This window comes from Oncorhynchus masou, chromosome 9, assembly GCF_036934945.1.
Source record: "Oncorhynchus masou masou isolate Uvic2021 chromosome 9, UVic_Omas_1.1, whole genome shotgun sequence".
NCBI lineage: Eukaryota > Metazoa > Chordata > Actinopteri > Salmoniformes > Salmonidae > Oncorhynchus > Oncorhynchus masou.
The window spans coordinates 43,328,275-43,349,359 of record NC_088220.1 but is presented as its reverse complement, the minus strand read 5'-3'; the positions used below and the strand labels follow the sequence as shown (position 1 = coordinate 43,349,359).

Sequence of the window (21,085 nt, the reverse complement as noted above, 5' to 3'; positions counted from 1 at the left end):
GAATAAAGTCCTACATTACCTGGGAGAACATGTCCTGATTTCTCCTAAGACAATCGAGCCCCTGGAACCTAACAGTTTACTGAATAAAGTCCTACATTACCTGGGGAGAACATGTCCTGATTTCTCCTAAGACAATCGAGCCCCTGGAACCTAACAGTTTACTGAATAAAGTCCTACATTACCTGGGGAGAACATGTCCTGATTTCTCCTAAGACAATCGAGCCCCTGGAACCTAACAGTTTAGTGAATAAAGACCTACATTACCTGGGGAGAACATGTCCTGATTTCTCCTAAGACAATCGAGCCCCTGGAACCTAACAGTTTACTGAAGAAAGTCCTACATTACCTGGAGAGAACATGTCCTGATTTCTCCTAACAGTTTACTGAAGAAAGTCCTACATTACCTGGAAACAGAAGTGAATTATCACTAAATATAGCATTTACAACCAAATGTACATTCGTCAGATATAGTCAACTTTGTAAATACAATTCAGGGATGGCCACAATTGCTCTTGAGAAGCTGCAGTTTTATGTAGGCTTTTCTTTTGTTCAATCCCAGTTCTAGCACACCTGATTCTACTATTCATGGTCGTGATGAACAGCTGAGGTCTTGATGAGCAGCCGAGTAGTAGAATCAGGTGTGGTAGCACTGGACTTGAAGGAAAATAAAACATGTATAGCCCTGTGGATCGTCAAGAACCATTTTGGCAACTCCAGATACAAACAATGCTGAGAAACCCCTGTAAAATACAAGTACCAAACACTCTTAAGAATGACGATATACATATTTACAAATCTCCTCTAAATCTTTTAACTACAAATGTTCAACTCCAGTAAAAGAGCACACATTCCCTTATTTATATTTGACAGTATAAATATGAAAACAGATGGGACTATGCACAGATTTGGAACAGAACATACATTTTAAGTATTGATAGTGTGCGAATGACCATGTGTGCATTGGAATTGGCATAAGTCATTTGTCAGCTCCACATGGGCCAGCTTGCATTTATTTCTCTGTGACAAGCGCTTGCCCACAATCCACTACTCTGCCATAAAGCACTGTGTCCTTGGGAAGTACCGTAGAGATGGCATGCATCTCAATCAATGAGGGCAACAACCTGTTCCTTTAGAATCTGAAAGCTGGTCTCCATTCTAGCAAGGCACACGCAATATTACACACCACCACACTCACTGCCACTTGCCTGCCACTCCACGAACCCAAAGGCTCTTTTAAGAGCCACCTAATTAATGAAAATAAGTGTGTGTGGGAGGGGTCAAAATGTTTCCTCTGGCAGACAAACCCACAGTCTTCAGATCCACAGGCGGTAACTCTAAACGTTAACCCTACGAACCCTGTTCTTAAAACATTGATTTTGACAGACCTTTTAAATGGACAGATTGGAAGCGTTCATTCCGAAATTATTTTGCTCATTCACTCAGTACTGATTGAACATTTATTTAGCTTTCTTGGTTAAAATACAATTGTCTAAAACTGTTGATTTGTTGAAAACAGACTCATTTTATTACGTAGCTGACCAAGTTAGGAAGCGTGTCATTTTCCTTTGACTGTGCACAGCATGGCGTACAATTTAACTTAGTGGGTGTTCGAGCATGAACTGCTCTTTTCAGGTCCTGCCACAACAACTTAATCGGGTTTAGGTCTGGACTTTGACTAGGCCATTCCAGAACTGTAAGTGTGTTGCTTTTGAGTCTTTCTGATGTAGAATTGCTTGTGTCTGTTGGATCATTGTCTTGCTGCATGACCCAGCTACGCTTCAGCTCACAGATGAATGGCCTGACTGGTTCCTTCAATGAGGGAAAGTCATCCAGGTCCTGAGGCAGCAAAGCATCCCCTTATCATCACACTACCACCACCATGCTTGAACGTTTGTGTGAGGTTCTTACTGTGGAATGCAGTGTTTGGTTTTTGCCAGACATAACAGGGACCCATGTCTTCTGAAAAAAGGATTAGCAGGCAATGATTTACATTGGCTCGTTTGATGTTCCAGGACAACTTTTAGACATGGTGCCAACGGCAGGAAACACCGCATCGCTTCCAATTATTGACCAGATGTGTCTGTGATGAACTGAAGTGAAGGTCCCGCCACTGGATGCACCGTGACAGGTTTACTTTGGCTCTATGTCTGTGTCAGCATGCCTTCAGAAACCGAAGGGGGAGAGGAGGGAGCCTTGTGGGGTTCCTTTTGTGTGACAAACCCAGACGGTCTGGCAAAAAAAGTAGAGTTATAATGGCTATGTCCTGAATGGCACCCTACTCCCTATTTAGTTTCCTATGGGCCCTGGGGATAGGGTGCCATTAGGTAAGCAGGAAAACACTTGGGTGACAAACTGCCCTGTTGATGCTAAACGCACGTTACGACCAGACGAGACCTCCAGCAGTGTGCCAGTCTGCTATTGGATTAGCATATACAGTCAGGTCCAACATTATTGGCACCCATAAAGATTAACAAAAAATACTGTATAAAATAAAGAATTTAAATATTGAGCTATATTGTTTTCTAAAAAATCTTGGGAAATTATATTAGTTTTTACTAATACAATTGCTCAGAGAAAGAGATTTTGTTTCACAAGTAAATATTTTTACTCAAAAAGATATGGGTCAAAATGATTGCCACCCTTGTTTCAACACCTTTCAATACCTCACCTTGCGAGGATAACGGCACTGAGTCTTTTTCTAAAAGTTTTTATGAGATTGGAGAACACTTTGGGAGAGATCTTAGGCATTCCTCCTTACAGAATCTTTCCAGATCCTTGATATCTTTTGTCTCCGCTTATGGACTGACTCCTTCAATTCAAACCACAATTTTCAAGTGCGGCGACTAAGATGGCCTTTCCAAATGCTTATTTTGTGGTCAACTAACCTTTTCTTTGTGGATTTTGATGTGTGCTTCGGGTTATTTTCTTGTTGTAAGATCCACTTGCAGCCAAGATTTAGCCTCCTGGCAGAGGCAACCAAGTTTTGGGCTAAAATGTCCTGGTATGGGTCAAATTCACCATTGACCTTAACAATGGTCCCAGGACTAGTGGAAGCGAAATAGCCAATAACATCCAAGATCCTCCTCCATATTTACAATAGGTATGGGATTATTTTTTCATTTGCTTCTTTCTTTAGATGCCAAACCCACCGCTTGTGTGCAAAAGAGATATCTTTTCATGTCAACAAACAAAGTCCTGACGTTTGCTAAACAGCATTGGCAATCGGATCAGAACCGGTGCTATGGTTAAATGACATGAATCTAGAGCTATTGCCGTGCACACCATTGGTGGGTTTGGTGTTGAAAGAAAGATAACCACATACCTACTGAAAATATGGTGAATCTTTGATGTTATGGAGCTATTTTGCTTCCACTGGTCCTTGGGGCCCTTGTTAAGGTCAACGGACTAATGAACTTTACTCAGTGCCACAACATTTAAGCCTCTGCCAGGAGGCTGGAACTTGACTGCAAGTGAAGAAATGGTTAATTGACAGGGGGGGAATTGTCCGTCTCCAGACTTGAACCCCATTGAAAACCTGTGGTTTGAATTGAAGAGGTCCGTTCATATGCAGAGACAGAGAATATCAAGGTTCTGGAAGGATCGGTCTAAGATCCCTCCCAATGTGTTCTCCAATCCCACAATTAAGGTGAGGTATTTTATATATGTATTTGTAATAATGACAATTACAACAATACTGAATTAACAATTTTATTTTAACTTAATATAATACATAAATAAAATCAATTTAGTCTTAAATAAATAATGAAACATGTTCAATTTGGTTTAAATAATACAAAAACAATGTTGGAGAAGAAGGTAAAAGTGCAATATGTGACCTGTAAAAAAGCTAACATTTAAGTTCCTTGCTCAGAACATGAGAACATGTGAAAGCTGGTGGTTCCTTTATAGTCTTCAATATTTCCAGTTAAGAAGTTTTAGGTTGTAGTTATTATAGGACTATTTCTCTCTATCATTTGTATTTCATATACTTTTGACTATTGGATGTACTTATAGGCACTATAGTATTGCCAGCCTCATCTCGGGAGTTGATAGGCTTAAAGTCATAAACAATGCTGTGCTTCAAGCATTGCGAAGAGCTGCTGGCAAACGCAGGAAAGTCCTGTTTGAATGAATGCTTACGAGCCTGCTGCTGCCTAACACTGCTCAGTCAGACTGCTCTATCAAATATCAAATCATAGACTTAATTATAATATAATAAACACACAGAAACACAAGCCTTATGTCATTAATATGGTAAAATCCGGAAACTATAATTTCGAAAACAAAACGATTATCCTTTCAGTGAAATACGGAACCGTTCCGTATTTTATCGAACGGGTGTCAACCCTAAGTCTAAATATTGCTGTTACATTGCACAACCTTCAATGTTATGTCATAATTATGTAAAATTCTGGCAAATTCATTACGGTCTTTGTTAGGAAGAAATGGTCTTCACACAGTTCACAACGAGCCAGGCGGCCCACCTTACCTTGGCTCCTTGCTGCACTCGAGTAACAGGTGGTCAGCCTGCCATTCAGTCTCCTCGTGGATTGCAAGGTAATCGGCCATAATCGGCATCCAAAAATGGTGATTACCGATTGTTATGAAAACTTGAAATCGGCCCGAATTAATCAGCAATGCCGGTTGCCCTCTACTATCAATAATTGTATTTATTTTCTTATCAACGGAACATGAAATACGGTAATATGCTTTTCTTCCCGGAGTCATGTCTGAACAAGGACATGGATAATATACAGTTAGCTGGGTTTTCTATGCAACGGAAGGACGGCAGTGTCTGGTACAGTGCCTTGCGAAAGTATTCGGCCCCCTTGAACTTTGCGACCTTTTGCCACATTTCAGAGATATAAAACTGTATTTTTTGTGAAGAATCAACAACAAGTGGGACACAATCATGAAGTGGAACGACATTTATTGGATATTTCAAACTTTTTTAACAAATCAAAAACTGAAAAATTGGGCGTGCAAAATTATTCAGCCCCCTTAAGTTAATACTTTGTAGCGCCACCTTTTGCTGCGATTACAGCTGTAAGTCGCTTGGGGTATGTCTCTATCAGTTTTGCACATCGAGAGACTGAATTTTTTTTTCTCCCATTCCTCCTTGCAAAACAGCTCGAGCTCAGTGAGGTTGGATGGAGAGCATTTGTGAACAGCAGTTTTCAGTTCTTTCCACAGATTCTCGATTGGATTCAGGTCTGGACTTTGACTTGGCCATTCTAACACCTGGATATGTTTTTTTTAACCATTCCATTGTAGATTTTGCTTTATGTTTTGGATCATTGTCTTGTTGGAAGACAAATCTCCGTCCCAGTCTCAGGTCTTTTGCAGACTCCATCAGGTTTTCTTCCAGAATGGTCCTGTATTTGGCTCCATCCATCTTCCCTGTCCCTGCTGAAGAAAAGCAGGCCCAAACCATGATGCTGCCACCACCATGTTTGACAGTGGGTATGGTGTGTTCAGGGTGATGAGCTGTGTTGCTTTTACGCCAAACATAACGTTTTGCATTGTTGCCAAAAAGTTCAATTTTGGTTTCATCTGACCAGAGCACCTTCTTCCACATGTTTGGTGTGTCTCCCAGATGGCTTGTGGCAAACTTTACACGACACTTTTTTGGATATCTTTAAGAAATGGCTTTCTTCTTGCCACTCTTCCATAAAGGCCAGATTTGTGCAATATACGACTGATTGTTGTCCTATGGACAGAGTCTCCCACCTCAGCTGTAGATCTCTGCAGTTCATCCAGAGTGATCATGGGCCTCTTGGCTGCATCTCTGATCAGTCTTCTCCTTGTATGAGCTGAGAGTTTAGAGGGACGGCCAGGTCTTGGTAGATTTGCAGTGGTCTGATACTCCTTCCATTTCAATATTATCGCTTGCACAGTGCTCCTTGGGATGTTTAAAGCTTGGGAAATGTTTTTGTATCCAAATCCGGCTTTAAACTTCTTCACAACAGTATCTCGGACCTGCCTGGTGTGTTCCTTGTTCTTCATTATGCTCTCTGCGCTTTTAACGGACCTCTGAGACTGTCACAGTGCAGGTGCATTTATACGGAGACTTGATTACACACAGGTGGATTGTATTTATCATCATTAGTCATTTAGGTCAACATTGGATCATTCAGTGGTCCTCACTGAACTTCTGGAGAGAGTTTGCTGCACTGAAAGTAAAGGGGCTGAATAATTTTGCACGCCCAATTTTTCAGTTTTTGATTTGTTAAAAAAGTTTGAAATATCCAATAAATGTCGTTCCACTTCATGATTGTGTCCCACTTGTTGTTGATTCTTCACAAAAACATTCAGTTTTATATCTTTATGTTTGAAGGCTGAAATGTGGCAAAAGGTCGCAAAGTTCAAGGGGGCCTAATACTTTCGCAAGGCACTGTAACATCGTGGGGGTGGTGTGTGTCTCTTTGCGCACCAGCTGTTGTTAACAATCTCTAATATTAAGGAAGCCTCAGCTTATTTAGAGATTTCCTAACTCGCCTGAGATGGATTACCTCATGATAAGCTGTAGACTATTATTTACCATGAGTTTTATACCATATTTTTCCATAGCGGTCTATTTACCACCACAAAACTATGCTGGCACTAAGGTTGCACTCAACGAGCTCTACAAGACCATAAGCAAACAAGAAAATACTAATCTACTCATACTCATCTACGATCATCTTTAGGCGACACTCCTAGTGGCCTGTGATTTTAATGCAGAAAAACTGGAGTCTGTTTTACCCCATTTCTTCCAGCATGTCACCTGTGCAAAAAAAAAGGCATACAAAGCTCTCCCTCGGCCTTCATTTAGCAAATCTGACCAGAACTCTACTTTCCTGATACCTGCTTACAAGCAAAGACTCAAACAGGAAGTGGTCCGATGAAGCAGATGCTAAGCTGCAGGACTGTTTTGTTAGCACAGACTGGTATATGTTCCGGGACTCATCCGATGGCATTGAGCAGTTCACCACGTCAGTCACTGGCTTCATTAATAAGTACAGCCTGTAATAACTACATGTTTCAAGCAAACCACCATAGTCCCTGTGCCCAAGAAAAACAAGGTAGCCTGTCTAAATGACTACTGCCCCGTAGCACTCACATCTGTAGCCATCAAATGCTTTGAAAGGCTGGTCATGGCTCACATCAACACCATCATCCCAGAAACTCTGGACACCCTCCAATTCGCATACCGCCCCTAACAGATCCACCGACGACACCATCTCTTTTGCACTCCACACTGCCCTTTCCCACCTGGATAAAAAAGGAACACACACGTGAGAATGCTGTTCATTGACGACAGCTCAGCGTTCAACACCACAGTGCCCTCTAAGCTCATCGCTAAGCTAAGGACACTGGGACTGAACACCTCCCTCTTCCACTGGACCCTGGACTATTTACATTGACTCGCTTTTATTATAATAATGAATTTGTTTATATTTTTTTGCACCGGCTCTATGCACACTCAGTAGACTTCACCTATCCCACTCATACATACTACACTGATACTCCAACACAAATAAAACACTCTACATAGACTCACACACACACGCACCTATTAATGCCACACACTAACACACAGACACACTTTCAGTCTTTGACGCTCTTCACCCACGCTGCTACTCTGTTTATTATCTATCCTGATTGCCTAGTCACTTTACCCCTACCTACACGTACATATTACCTCAACTCCCAACACTGCTGCTACTCTGTTTATTATCTATCCTGATTGTCTCGTCACTTTACCCCTACCTACACGTACATACTGTATTACCTCAATTTCTTCAACTACCTGGTACCCCTGCACATTGACTCGGTACTTGTAAACCTTGTATATAGCCTCGTTATTGTTATTTTGTGTTACTATTACCTTTTATGTACTTAGGAAGTATTTGTCTTTGTTACTCTGCATTGTTGACAATGGGCTTGTTAGTAAGTCTACACCTGTTGTATTTGTCGCATGTGACCAATAAAATGTGATTTGATTCGAATGTTGTTCCTGACTGTATATAGCCACGGTTTGACACTCATTTTGGTTAGCCATAAGCAGACAGTAACCCCAACAAATCTGATAAATTGGCAGATGTGAGACCATTCCAGGCAAATGCTGTTGCGATTCAAGTACCCTCGGTTCCTCAGCTCAGGGACCTTGAAGCAACAGGGGGAAAGAGGGATGATGAACAAAGAAAGGGTGTTTCCCCCCCCCGACTTTGGTTTACACAAACAGAGTTCTGCTTACGCATTCCGTTTTCCCCTCTGCTGCGCTTGCGGCGTGGTGCGCCCCTCCCGCCGATGCGTGAGCGGCACTTGGCGAGGACGAGCCCCTCTCTGTGGAGCAGCGTGTTACCGTGACACGCTACGGGGGGGTCTGTGTTTATGGAAAGCGATCACTTCACCTTCTTTTGTTTGTGTAATAATTCATTTCATGATGTTTCCTTTACTCGTACCATTTTGAGGGAGTGTGAGGGAAGGAAAATGAATACTACAATAGATTTCGATAGTCGGTCAATAGATTTGAGTGGCCCTGAAGCACGTTACACACACTCTGTCCCTGAAGCACGTTGCACACACTCTGTCCCTGAAGCACGTTGCACACACTCTGTCCCTGAAGCACGTTACACACACTCTGTCCCTGAAGCACGTTGCACACACTCTGTCCCTGAAGCACGTTGCACACACTCTGTCCCTGAAGCACGTTGCACACACTCTGTCCCTGAAGCACGTTACACACACTCTGTCCCTGAAGCACGTTACACACACTCTGTCCCTGAAGCACGTTGCACACACTCTGTCCCTGTGTGTTTTAGCTGCTGTCCCCAGTGACAGTGTGTTAACTTAGTGGGATCAGAGTAGTCCACTTACTCACTCTGTCAGGCTCCCCCTGAGTACTGAGTCAACAACAAGCGCCAGTTCACAGGACCAGGGGGAGTACTTTACAACTCAGTGTGGGGTGAAAACACACAAACACACGCATGGTCCTAGAATAGAAATAGACTCTCTCTTTGTTGTTGTTGTTGTTCTGCTTTCTAACAGCTTAGGTCAGGATCTTGGGAACACCATCAAAAAGCCTTCTCTTTCTAGGTTGGGGCATCTGTGCTCACTGATATGTTATTGTGTTAAAATGACTTCAACTAGAAAGTGTTGGCCGTCATTTTAATTGCAGCCTTTATCTTGATCGTTTTGGTAAGTTTAGGTTACTCTGTATTAATTGTATTGCTTTGATGTGAAGTCAACTCTATGCTGTGGTTTGGCCAATGTGTTTATGTGTAATTAGTTGTTTATATTCCAGTAGCGGCCTGTGAGCCTAATATGACATCTTCTCCTTGTCTCCTTCTCCCCTAGTCTCCATCCCGTGCCAGCGGTGGTGGGTGGTTGCTGTCGGAACTTGACATTCTGCTCCTGGCCGGCACAGCTGGCCACACCCTTAGCCTGTCAGCCAGCAGCTTCGTGGAGGAGGAGCACCAGGTCTGGTACTTCCTGCTCAACACCCTCTGTCTGGTCGTCTTCCAGGACGTCTGTCGCAAGTACTTCCGGGAGCGCAGTGCCAACATTGGCGTCATAGGGTGTTCGGAGGACGAAGACTGCCTCCCTCCTTCCAAAGAGGGGTATGCGGTGGCCTCACCGTTGACCGATTTGGGGGTGACAGGCGCAGATTCAGAGAGGTGGCTGGCCCTGGCAACACCGCTGCTTACCCTGGCGTGTTGCCGTCTGCTGCGCTCGCTCAACCAGACCGGGGTGCAGTGGGTTCATCTGCCTGACCTGGGACACTGGCTCAACAGGTGGGTGTGCTGAGGTTTGAATAGACCGGAATACTTGCCATTTATTGTTGTGCTGTGTGTTACTTCACACAGGATAAATGTTGGCATAAGTGGAGTGCCATACACTACCATATAGTGGTAGTTGAATATATTACATTTTCTTAATTTGAAGCAGCCTTCTGGAAAATATCAGTGTTTTTGTTAGCTTGCTTTTTGCCAGTTCAGATCCACTATTTGATACATAGACCAATTCATTAAAGCAACATTTTGCATATTTCTGCTTTGTGAAGGCCATCGGCAGTGCTTTCATGGAGAAGCGGTAGAACAAGTCTACTGCTTGAGTATAACAGTTCCTCCATCTTTTATTCATACCCCTATCATACACTCAGATCTGGGCCCGGTTTCCAGCTTTCAACGGCTTTCACGACGCACCGTCACTGAAGTGCAACTCTACTTCTGAGTAAAAATCTGTCGTTCTGCCCCTGAGCAAGACCGTTAACCCACTGTTCCCCGGGGCGCCGAAGACGTGGGTGTTGATTATGGCTGCCCCCCCGCACCTCTCTGATTCAGAGGGGTTGGATTAAATGCAGAAGACACATTTCAGTTCATGCTGTTCAGTTGGACAACTGACTAGGTATTCCCCTTTCCATTCACACAACACAGGAGTGCCTTATTAGCTTGTGAAGATTACAGTTCTAGAGGGCTGACTCACAGGCAGTACTAAGGCTGTCTTCCCAGTCAGTTATGACTATGTTGTATGAAAGGAATACATATAGCTCATGGTAATACTGTTCCATAGGTCTCAACCCGCATGGTCTCAAGTCTTAGCCTGTCCAAGAGACTTCAGTTTCTGAGCTCATCCTCGTTTCCAACATGATTTTCCCTCCTTCCTGTTAGAGTTATGGTAGTACAAAAAGTACAACAACTACCGCTATGACCTCTGCAGAGTCATCAAATGAGCAAAATGACCAGCTTTGAAAACAGCAACGTCGTGCCGGGTGGGATGGCCGTCACTGACCCAGAGAATTGGGTGATCTCGCTCTCCAAGGCCGACGTGAGAAACATCTTTAATCGGGTCAACACCTGCAAGGGTGCGGGACCGACAGTAATCCAGGGAGCAGTCTCAGAGCATGGGCAGAACAGGTGGCAGGCATATTAGGGTACTCACCTTGTCCCAGTCTATAATCCACACATGTTTTAAGAAGACCACTATCATTCCTGTCCCCAAGAACTCTAAAGCTTCATGCCACAATGACTACCGCCCTGTAGCACTCACATCTGTAATCATGAAGTGCTCTGAGAGGCTGGTTATGGCAACACATTAGCTCCATCATCCCAGACACCCTAAACCCACTCGTTTGCATACTGCCCCAACAGGTCCATAGATGACGCAAACTGAATTGCTTTCAACACTACCCTCACCCACTTAGATAAGAGGAATACCTATGTGAAAATGCTGTTCATTGATTACAGCTCAGCGTTCAACAACATTGTCCTCTCCAAGCTCGTCACCAAGCTTGGTGCTCTGAACACCTCCCTCTGCAACTGGATCCTGGACTTCCTCCGCCACGCTATCCCTCAACACAGGGGCCCCACAGGGGTGTGTGCTTAGTCCCCTCCTCTATTCCTTGTTCACCCACAACTGCGTAGCCACGCACGACTCCAGGACCATCATCAAGTTTGCTGACAACATGACGGTGGTAGGCCTGATCACTGGCGAAGATGAGTCGGCCTACAGGGAGGATGTCAGTGACCTGGCAGTGTGGTGCTAGAACAACAACCTCTACAACCTCGTTGGTCCCATGTTTCATGACTTGAAATACAAAACTCCAGACATTTTCCATATGTACAATAATCGTATTTCTCTTCAGTTGTGTGCACAAATGTGTTGACATCCCTGTTAGTGAGCATTTCTCCTTTGCCAAGATAATTCATCCACCTGACAGCTGTGGCATATCCAGAAGCTAATTAAACAGTATAATCATTACACAGGTGCACCTTGTGCTTGGGACAACAAAATGGCACTTTATACTGTGCAGTTCTGTCACATAACACAATGCCACAGATGTTTCAAGTTTTAAGGGAGCGTGCAATTGGCATGCTGACTGCAGGAATGTCCACTAGAGCTGTGTCCAGAGAATTTAATGCTGATTTCTCTACCATAAGCCACATCCAATGTTGTTTTAGAGATTTTGGCACTACATACAACCGGCCCTACAACCACAGACCACGTGTAACCACACCAGCTCAGGATCCCCACATCCGGCTTCTTCACCTGCTGGATTGTCTGAAGGGGCTGAGAGCAGTATTTCTGTCTGTAATAAAGCCCTTTTGTGGGAAAAACTAATTCTGATTGTCTGGGCCTGGCTCCCCAGTGGGTGGGCCAATGCCCTCTAAGGCCCATGGTTGCACCCCTGCCCTGTCATTTGAAATCCATAGATTAGGGTCTAATAAATTAATTTCAATTGACTGATTTCTTTATATTATTTCAAATCTTTGAAATTGTTGCATGTTGCATACATTTTTTAAATTCAGTATATATCAGGCAGTGTTGTCGGAAGGCCCAGAGAAATTATTAATGACTGCAACCACCCAAGCAATAGACTATTCTCTCTGCTTCCGCACAGGAATCGGTACCGGTGCATAAGTATGGCATCAACAGGCTCTTGAACAGCTTCTATCCCCAAGCAATAAGACTGATAAATAGCTAACAAAATAGCTACACGGACGATCTGAGTAAACCTTGTATCTTTATTGACCTTTTATTGTTATTTTTGCACATTTTCTATGCACACTCACTGGGCCACACACACACACACACACACACACACACACACACACACACACACACACACACCCCCCACCCACCATCATCTGCTTACTCACACATAATATGCATGTACATTTATACTGACTCTACACACACGCACAGCCACTCACATACAACCTGCTGCTACTCTGTTTATCTTATATCCTGTTGCCTAGTCACCTTACCCCTATACATATCTACCTCTATCACTCCAGTATCCCTGCACTTCGTAAATATGGTATTGGAACTGACCCTGTATATAGTATGCTTACTTACTTGTTGTGTTCTTCTTATTTCTGTTTTTTCATAGTATTATATTGTCATTGGTTATTGCATTGTGGGATTTTGAGCTAGCAAGAAAGGCATTTCACTCTACTTGTGCATGTGACATTGAAACTTGAAACTTTCATACGCTGGTTTTCCAATCTAGTCTTTCACCTGGTTTGCTTAGCTGCACCGTACTCACTCCCTCACAAATCGGGTCAACGTGCTTCATTGTCTGCCCATGTATTGTGTACATAGTCATTATTCGTCCTTGGAGAGCTCCCTCAAGGCTGCAGAACTGCCACACAGACAGATGGCTAGTCCGGGCTTGTCTCCCAGTCTAAACCAGGGCCCATTCCACCCCATTAGATATGTGCTCTAGCCAGCACAGTGAATCAAGTCTCAGTTAGTTGCTTGGTTGGATGCGAGAGGAAGGAAGCCTATGGAAAGAAAAATGTGCAAAAAACTGCGATTTTCTTTTTTTCTTCCCCACAGGATTATGTGACTTGGATGTAAACACCCAGGGAAAGTTCATTTGAAGTATATGGTCATCCCTGGAATGACTCTTCACATAATAGAATTGAATGATTTGCTCTTTTTAGCCATTTTGCAGCATCATAACAGTTAGAGCACTCAGAGGTTAAGTCTTAAAAAGATACGACCAGTGAAGTTCCCCACAGGCCAGAAAACTTGCAATATGTCATTTTTCTTACCAAGCTTCTTTGTAGCGTTGCCTAGGCAAAGTAGACTCTACAATATATGGACAAATGTGAAATCCAATCTACCTCAGGGCTCCTATTCATTTTAGCAGACTCAACATGGCGTATAAAGACTCAGAGGTTTTCCTAAGGAAGGCATGAAGTGCTCAGACATGACATGCTCATGACAAGTCTTGACCATATTATAATGCATTGCCCGCATGGCCTCTTAACTAAATTGTCACCATGTTTCAATAAAACGTTGTCATTCAATAGTCTTACTTCAAAGTGAGTGAGATTCTGAACATACAGAAAACTTGGTGAACCTACGGTACTATACCTTGGCAAAGGATTTAGGCTAATGAATGAAATAAGATTCATTGTATAGACCAAGAGAAAGCGCATTGAGTGTTATCTGTTAGAGCCTGTTGTCTGTTAACTTACCGTATTGTCTCTACAGCACCATAATGGTGGCTAGTTTCCTCACAGCAAGGATATAAATAAAAATGGAGTCACTCCCGTAGAAGCTAATGAATCATATCTTTGGCTGTCTCTGCAGGTAGCATTAGTCTGTTCCTTTCCATTGTGTGTTAAAAGCCTCTCTCTGACTTCCCTGTAATTCTTACATTTTCCATTTACATTTTAGTCATTTAGCAGACGCTTTTATCCACAGTTAGTGCATTCATCTTAAGATAGCTCTTTGAAGAGGTAGGGTTTAAGATACTCGTTGAAAAGGTTGGGTTTTAGATGTTTTCGGGAAGATGGGCAGGGTCTCTGCTATCCTAGCTTCAGAGGGATTTTAGGGCCAAGATAACAAACCCTAATTGCCTCCGAATCAGAGCCAGAATAAGATTGTTATCCGTGAAGCATCGCACACTCGGATTCTCTGAGAGATGTACAAAAAAACAAAACATTCCAGTCTGGCAGAAAGTTTGAGGAACCGTCAGTGAACCCGCTGTTCTCATTGTTGAACCCGAGGTTTCTCTGTTCCATTAGCATTCTCGCGGTGACACATGTAACAAGACGAATGCCTTGCGCTGGGGGGCACCAGGGTCAGCGTATTGTGGAATTAGAATTTCCTTCTCGCCGTCATTAGCTGGCCTTTACCCTGTCTGGCGCTGCCCCTTTTCCCATATTCCCCCTGTTCTATGCGAATGGGTACACTGGGTAATGAGCTCGGGCATCGTTCCTCCTTCATGTTCCCCCAAGGTGTCCGCCTGTTCCCCTTCCCTGACCCAACCCCCTGCCCCGATACCAGGGCCATGCTGTTCCTCTGGCGTAGCTGGGCTACATCTAAAAAGTTGAACGTGGTCTCCTCTTCCTTGTCTCCTCTCTTTCAACTGCAGTGTTATGAATGCAAAAGAAGGGTACATGTAAAAAAATATATATATATCACCAGTCCAGTCCTTTCACATCAGAGTAGATGATGTGGAGGAAAGGAGACAAAGAAGGAAGGTCCCTTCGAGCTATTGTACCGCACACCTTCTTACTCTATTGCTTGCCTAAGATTTTCCCATTTTTTTCCCATTCTCAACTCGTTTAGGATTAATTGCCCTGTCCCTACTAACATTGAATGGGTGTGTTTAGACAAGAAAATGTTGCCGAAACAGCTTTACATCCGCTGCTGTAGCCAACATCATTACAGACTTTTCCAATCTAATTTCCACTAGCCCTTCCTATGTAGAGAACAGTGGGACCTGAGTACAGTGAATGTGCTATTCTTAGTCAGTAACTCCCGCCTGTCTTTCAATGTATGACTGAGGTGTGAGTCCAAGGAAATAACCTCCTATGGAAAGATAAGGGCAACATTTTACCAACGCAAAATGCCTCTGAGCTCTGCAACAAATAGCTTAATGCTTTCAATATTACAGCCCTAAACTGCAATATTGCTGCACTAAACTGCAATATTGTTCAAAAACGAATTACTCTGTAATTAGTGCAGTTTTACAGTGGTTTAAATGTTCATCTGTTCTGTCTCTACAGCTCAGAACACAAGACGGTGCTGTCCTTGTTGGCCGCCATGTCATTGGCTCTTATCTACTTCCTGGTCCAGCGGCGATGTTCCTGGGTCTCCAAGATTGCCCTGGCCCTCGGCCTTCTGGGTGTCTACAGCTACCGGGCGGCTGTGGGCAACGTTGTGTTACCATGGCAACATTCCGGTGGAAACATGTCCAAGTAAGTTTTTCGCCGACTATTATGTGGCAAGTGATTACTCTTTCCCAATCGCCCTTTAATGCAATTGCGGTTTTGCATCAAATCTGAAGAAATGCTGTATTGCATTTGTGTTTGTTGAGCCTTTTGATAGGTGATCACATCACACTAGTTAATGAACGCTTTTGTCATGAGCCAAAACGGGTCACCGAAAATTGTGTACTATGTCATCCATTTTGTATGATGTGTTTCGTCCTGACCTCCAAATTTGTAAAAAAAAAAAATTAAAAATACGAATTCCAATTCGTACAATATGTTAAAAATTTGTTAAGATCCCAGACTGCATCTTTAAGGCCTACATTGGGATAAAATACACAGCAATACATAGAGGAAGAAAAACTAGGAAAAGATAACGATCACTTTGTTTACCTCTGTGCTTTTGATTTCTAATCACTCGGATCAATGCCTCCCTACTTGCCTGCCTGCCTGCCTTACTCCCTGCCTGCCTGCCTTACTCCCTCCCTCCCTGCCTGCCTGCCTTACTCCCTCCCTCCCTCCCTCCCTACCTGCCTGCCTTACTCCCTGCCTGCCTGCCTTACTCCCTCCCTCCCTGCCTGCCTTACTCCCTCCCTGCCTCTCACCAGCCCACCAGCCAGCTGCAGCCCATCTTCACCCCCACTGCAAGAACACAATGAGTACGCAGGTGCTACTGCCCAGTTATCCTGCCCTATAATTGACAACGCCACCATGCAAAGTCGCCCAGTCATTAATCACCACAGGAAGTTGTTTATGCTTGCGCCGTGGCAACCTCCTGGCATTCCCATTAAGTTGAGTCCACAACAGCAACGGCCCCAGCTCAATCACTCACAGCCAGGCTAATCTGGTAGCATGAGACCCCTTCATCCTTTGTGCCTCATCACACTGGCCCACATTGCTGAAAGAGGGTCTTCCACACTGACTCGCTATGATAGTTCAGGCTGCATCTTGTTGTGTGTGCTTCGTAAGGCAGTTGAGCTTGACTGACAGCAAAATGGGCAAATTGAGATTTCATTTTTTTTATGAGGTAACAATTCTTGGTATAGCTCTCTATGCAGTAGTCTTGGGGCGGCAGGGTAGTCTAGTGGTTAGAGCATTGGACTAGTAACCGGAAGGTTGCAAGTTCAAACCCCTGAGCTGACAAGGTACAAATCTGTCGTTCTGCCCTGAACAGGCAGCTAACCCACTGTTCCTAGGTCGTAATTGAAAATAAGAATTTGTTCTCAACTGATCTTGCCTAGTTAAAGGTAAAATAAAAATAAAAGTCTTCTCTCCCAACAATAACTTAATCTTCCTTCTCCTGTCCTTAGCTTTAAAATCATACAGAATACCCTGGGACATTTTCTGGTGTTTGCTGTAAGGAGCTGGGAGGATTGAGTGCCCACATTTTTCCTCTATTTCTCCCTCCTTTCTTCTATTCTTTCATCTGTTTCACGTTGTGGCGAAATCTGCACGGAGCGTTCACCGTGCACTGCCACTTTAAGAGCGCATGAGCAGTAAGGAAGGAGGAAATAAAAAGAGCTCATTCAGCTCTTTGGGGAGGGGCTCTTGGCTGGCGCGACAGTTTGATTGTGTGTGCTGTGCTGCAGAAGTTTTGTTTGTTTTCAGCGTTTTGTAGTTTATAAGGTATTTAACTCAATCATCGGTGTGATCGCTTTAGATCGTGGTTGTACGTGTTTGGGACCGCGCCCGTTATGGATCGCATGGATTAGTAGCGAAGCTTTAACATACAAACCAACAAACCATCGGACAGTCAGACCGTACACCTGCAGGCCTGAAGACCACAGCTAAGATTTCTCTTTTTCTCTCACTTTCTCTTCCCTCTCGTTCCAGTGCTTTACCCTGCAACAGACTCTCTATTTTTCAAATGCACTTCCCATTGAAGTTCATTAGAGCTAGACTATTATTGCCCTGCCAGAAGTATTTTGATGGACATTTTAGTTAAAAGGGAGGTTGCTTGCAAGTTGTGTATTGTTATGTGAACTGTATTGAGGTGAGGTGTACTAATGACATCTGGCCGAGAAGACTGTGGATATTTTTAAGGCCTTTTTTATGACGAGGATCACCCCCCACATTCATACCCTCTGCACTCATCCACTAGAAAATAATACAGATTATTGTAAATCCTCTGTTGATGACTGGGTTCGTTCTTGTATCAAGTTGCTGTTTAATTGCTCTGCCATTATTAGTATTAGTATTATTGTATGAGGTATTATTGGTGGGGTTACCCCTGTGCTGTGATGTGGGGTTTATATGGTGTGTATTCTCTTTTCCCTCCACTGGCTATCTGGTAAACAGGCTACACTCTAGGCAGTCTCTTCTGCTGATGTGTGTGGGTCTGGTAGTGGTACTCTCTCTATTCTACTCTTTTCCTTTCGGCATGGTTAATACCTTCCTGGCGCCCGAACAAAATCTTTCTTTACCCCTCTCTAATAAATACCGCTACAACGTGAGGAAATGCTCCATCAAATGCCTCCAAAAGAGCATTGTAGAGTCAACAGAAAATGGAGGGAAAAGGGGCCTTGGAATTTCTGGGTCTCCTGCTGTCTCGCGTTTTGCTGTCGTGCCGCCCGTCCTCGGCCAGATGAGTGGCCATGATTGATATGGCCCTGAAGAGGCTGTCGAGTGATACCCCCTAGCAGATGGGGTCATCAATCAGACCGTTTTTGTCATTTTGAAAAAGCGGAATTGTCATGTACCTCCGGCATAAGGAAAGCCATTCTGGGAAGTAATGTGGTTTAAGAGGCACTTTGAATCATCAAGCTTCTTTGTAATAGTCACAATTTTTTTCTTTTTTTTAATCACCTGTGATTTTGCTGTTGTTCATACTGCTTGTTGTTCATTTTTGGTTTTCCCATGTAGTTTTATATTGTATAACATTTTACCTCACATCATTATAGCGTCGATAGGCCAGTATTAAAACTAGTCTGTGTATGTTGTACCACATTTTTACATTTACATTTTAGTTATTTATCCAACGCTTGTACCCAGAGCTCCTTGCAACTAGTGCGTATATCTTAAGATAGCTAGGTGAGACAACTACATATCACAGTCGTAGTAAATTCATTTTTCCTCAAGAATGTAGATATTAGCAAAGTCAGTGCTAGTAGGAAAATACCGGTGCACGTTCCCACACATCGACTAAGGTGAGAAAGCCATGCTACTCATTCTCACTAATTCAGCTAATCCTAAATGTAATCAAAATTGTTGTTTTTTGGGGGGCTACGTCAGGTGTCACAGAACACATATGATTGGCTCTCAATGCGAATGTAATTTGTGGCGTACAGTATTGAATGTCTTTGGGGGGTGGAGTACTCCAGTCTTTGTGACCAGCCTTTATCTGCCCAACTGATATGACCCATCCTCTTGTTAAATGACAACGTGGAATCATATCTCAGCCCAGTGCAGTTAATGTGGCTTAAGGGCCGGTGTTGTCTCTGAGATGAAGTACATCTCCCAGCAACCCTGGGAGGCTTCTGTGTTATCTGAACACACCTGAGTTGCTGTGAAGGGCATTGAAGCGTTTGTGTTACAGCACCATACTGAATAGAATAGTACTATAATAGTTTATATATTATATCAGAAATGTGTAGTTTGAGGTTCTACTCCCAACTCCCCCAGACAACACACAAACATAGTCCAATCATGAGAGCAGCATTGGGTGTTCCCGAGTTTCAACACCCCTGTGTTTTGGGGTTAAGTGCCTTGCTCTATGGCACAACAGCAGTGGATGTTGCACCTGGGATCTGAAACAAAACAACTCCTCAGATTCTACTTTTTTTAGAGAAATAGTGTAGTCAAAATCTGTATTGTAGTCAAAGCGACATCGTATTTTCTACTGTTAAATGTTACTCATGATAAGATATGGGACTGGAGAAAAAAGTCCCTTTAAAAATGACGTGAGGCACCAGAGTTGACACAATGCTGGCAAAAATGTAGAGGATACTTACGTTGTTCCAAATATCATTATTGCGTAGTTACGTTACTAGTCCCTGAGATGCCATAGCAATGCAAATGTTCTCCTGAACATCACTTAGCTCCCAGCTGTAATTCATTTCCATTGTTCTGGGGATTTTGTTTGATATCCCATCTTTTATAATCCCCTTCCTGTGAGGAAAGGTAAAGATTGAGCGATACTTAAGCAATGTCATGTTTCTCATTATCCTAGAGAAACCACCTTGTGTTCAGAGGGTGGCTGAGTAGCTATAAACGTTTCAATGATCTATAAAGGTTATTGTTTGGACCTTTTTAAGTATAGGGACACTTGCTTCGAAGCCGAAGAGTTACCGCTAACTCTACTCCAGAGCACATAGAACTGACACACCACGTCAATTGAGGTGTCAAAAATTGCTGAAATATCTTCAAAGTTCTGTTGTGTGTTCTGTCAAAGCACAGTTTGTACTAGAAAATAACTGCACATAGTATCTCAATTGGTTCCTGCAGTGCTTTACACCTGCCCAAAAACAGTCCCTTTATTTATTGTCCTTTTTAAATGTTAGTTGTGCTGACACTTCATTTGGGAACATTTAAGTATGCAGATCCCTCATGAAGATGCATATTATTTCTGACTCTCATCGGAATCTCTGAGTACACACACGCATGCACATTGCACATTACACACACACACACACACAAATACACACATGCGGGGATTTCAGGTGTCATGGGCGAGGGGTTCAAAGTAATGCTCAGTCTCTGTCTTCAAAGACATGCCTGGATAAGAATGAAGCTCTCATTGTTCATACACACATTCAGCCTATAGCTGATGTGATCTCCTGTTCTAAGCTTCCCTCTGTCACAATCATAGAATTAGTTCAGAATGTTCATGTTATACACAGTGCCTTCAGAAAGTATTTAACATTTTTAAATGGATTACATTGAGATGTTGTGTCACTGATCTACACACAATACCCCATCCCCCATAATGTCAAAGTGGATTTTTAAATTCAATTCAATTAATGAAAAATGAAAATGTCTTGAGTCAATAAGCATTAAAACACTTACGTCATTCCTAACTCAATTTCCGGAAATGAATCAGGGATTTCCCCATGAGGCCAATGGTGACTTTAAAGCCGTTACAGATTTGAATGGCTGTGATAGGAGAACTGAATATGGCTCAACAACATTGTAGTTTCTCCACAATACTAACCTAATTGACAGAGTGAAAAGGACACCTGTACAGAAAAAAATATATTCCAAAACATACATCCTGTTTGCACTAAAGTAATACTGCAAAAAAATGTGGCAAAGCAGTTAACTTTGTCCTTAATTAATACAAAGTGTTATGTTTGGGGCAAATCCAATACAACCCATTACTGAGTACCACTCTCCATATTTTCAAGCATATTGGTGGCTGCATCATGTTATTG

At 43.1% G+C, this 21,085-nt stretch overlaps 1 protein-coding gene across 1 annotated transcript in view; it reads left to right on the top strand.

Annotated features, from left to right (window-relative positions):
- The window catches only part of LOC135546018 (GPI ethanolamine phosphate transferase 2-like), a 130,333-nt gene that overhangs the window by 74,567 nt on the left and 34,681 nt on the right, over positions 1-21,085 (top strand). The window contains exons 9-10 of the mRNA XM_064974075.1: positions 9,343-9,779; positions 15,513-15,704. Coding sequence (XP_064830147.1) covers positions 9,343-9,779; positions 15,513-15,704 — 629 coding nt within the window. The remainder of the gene's footprint in view (positions 1-9,342; positions 9,780-15,512; positions 15,705-21,085) is intronic.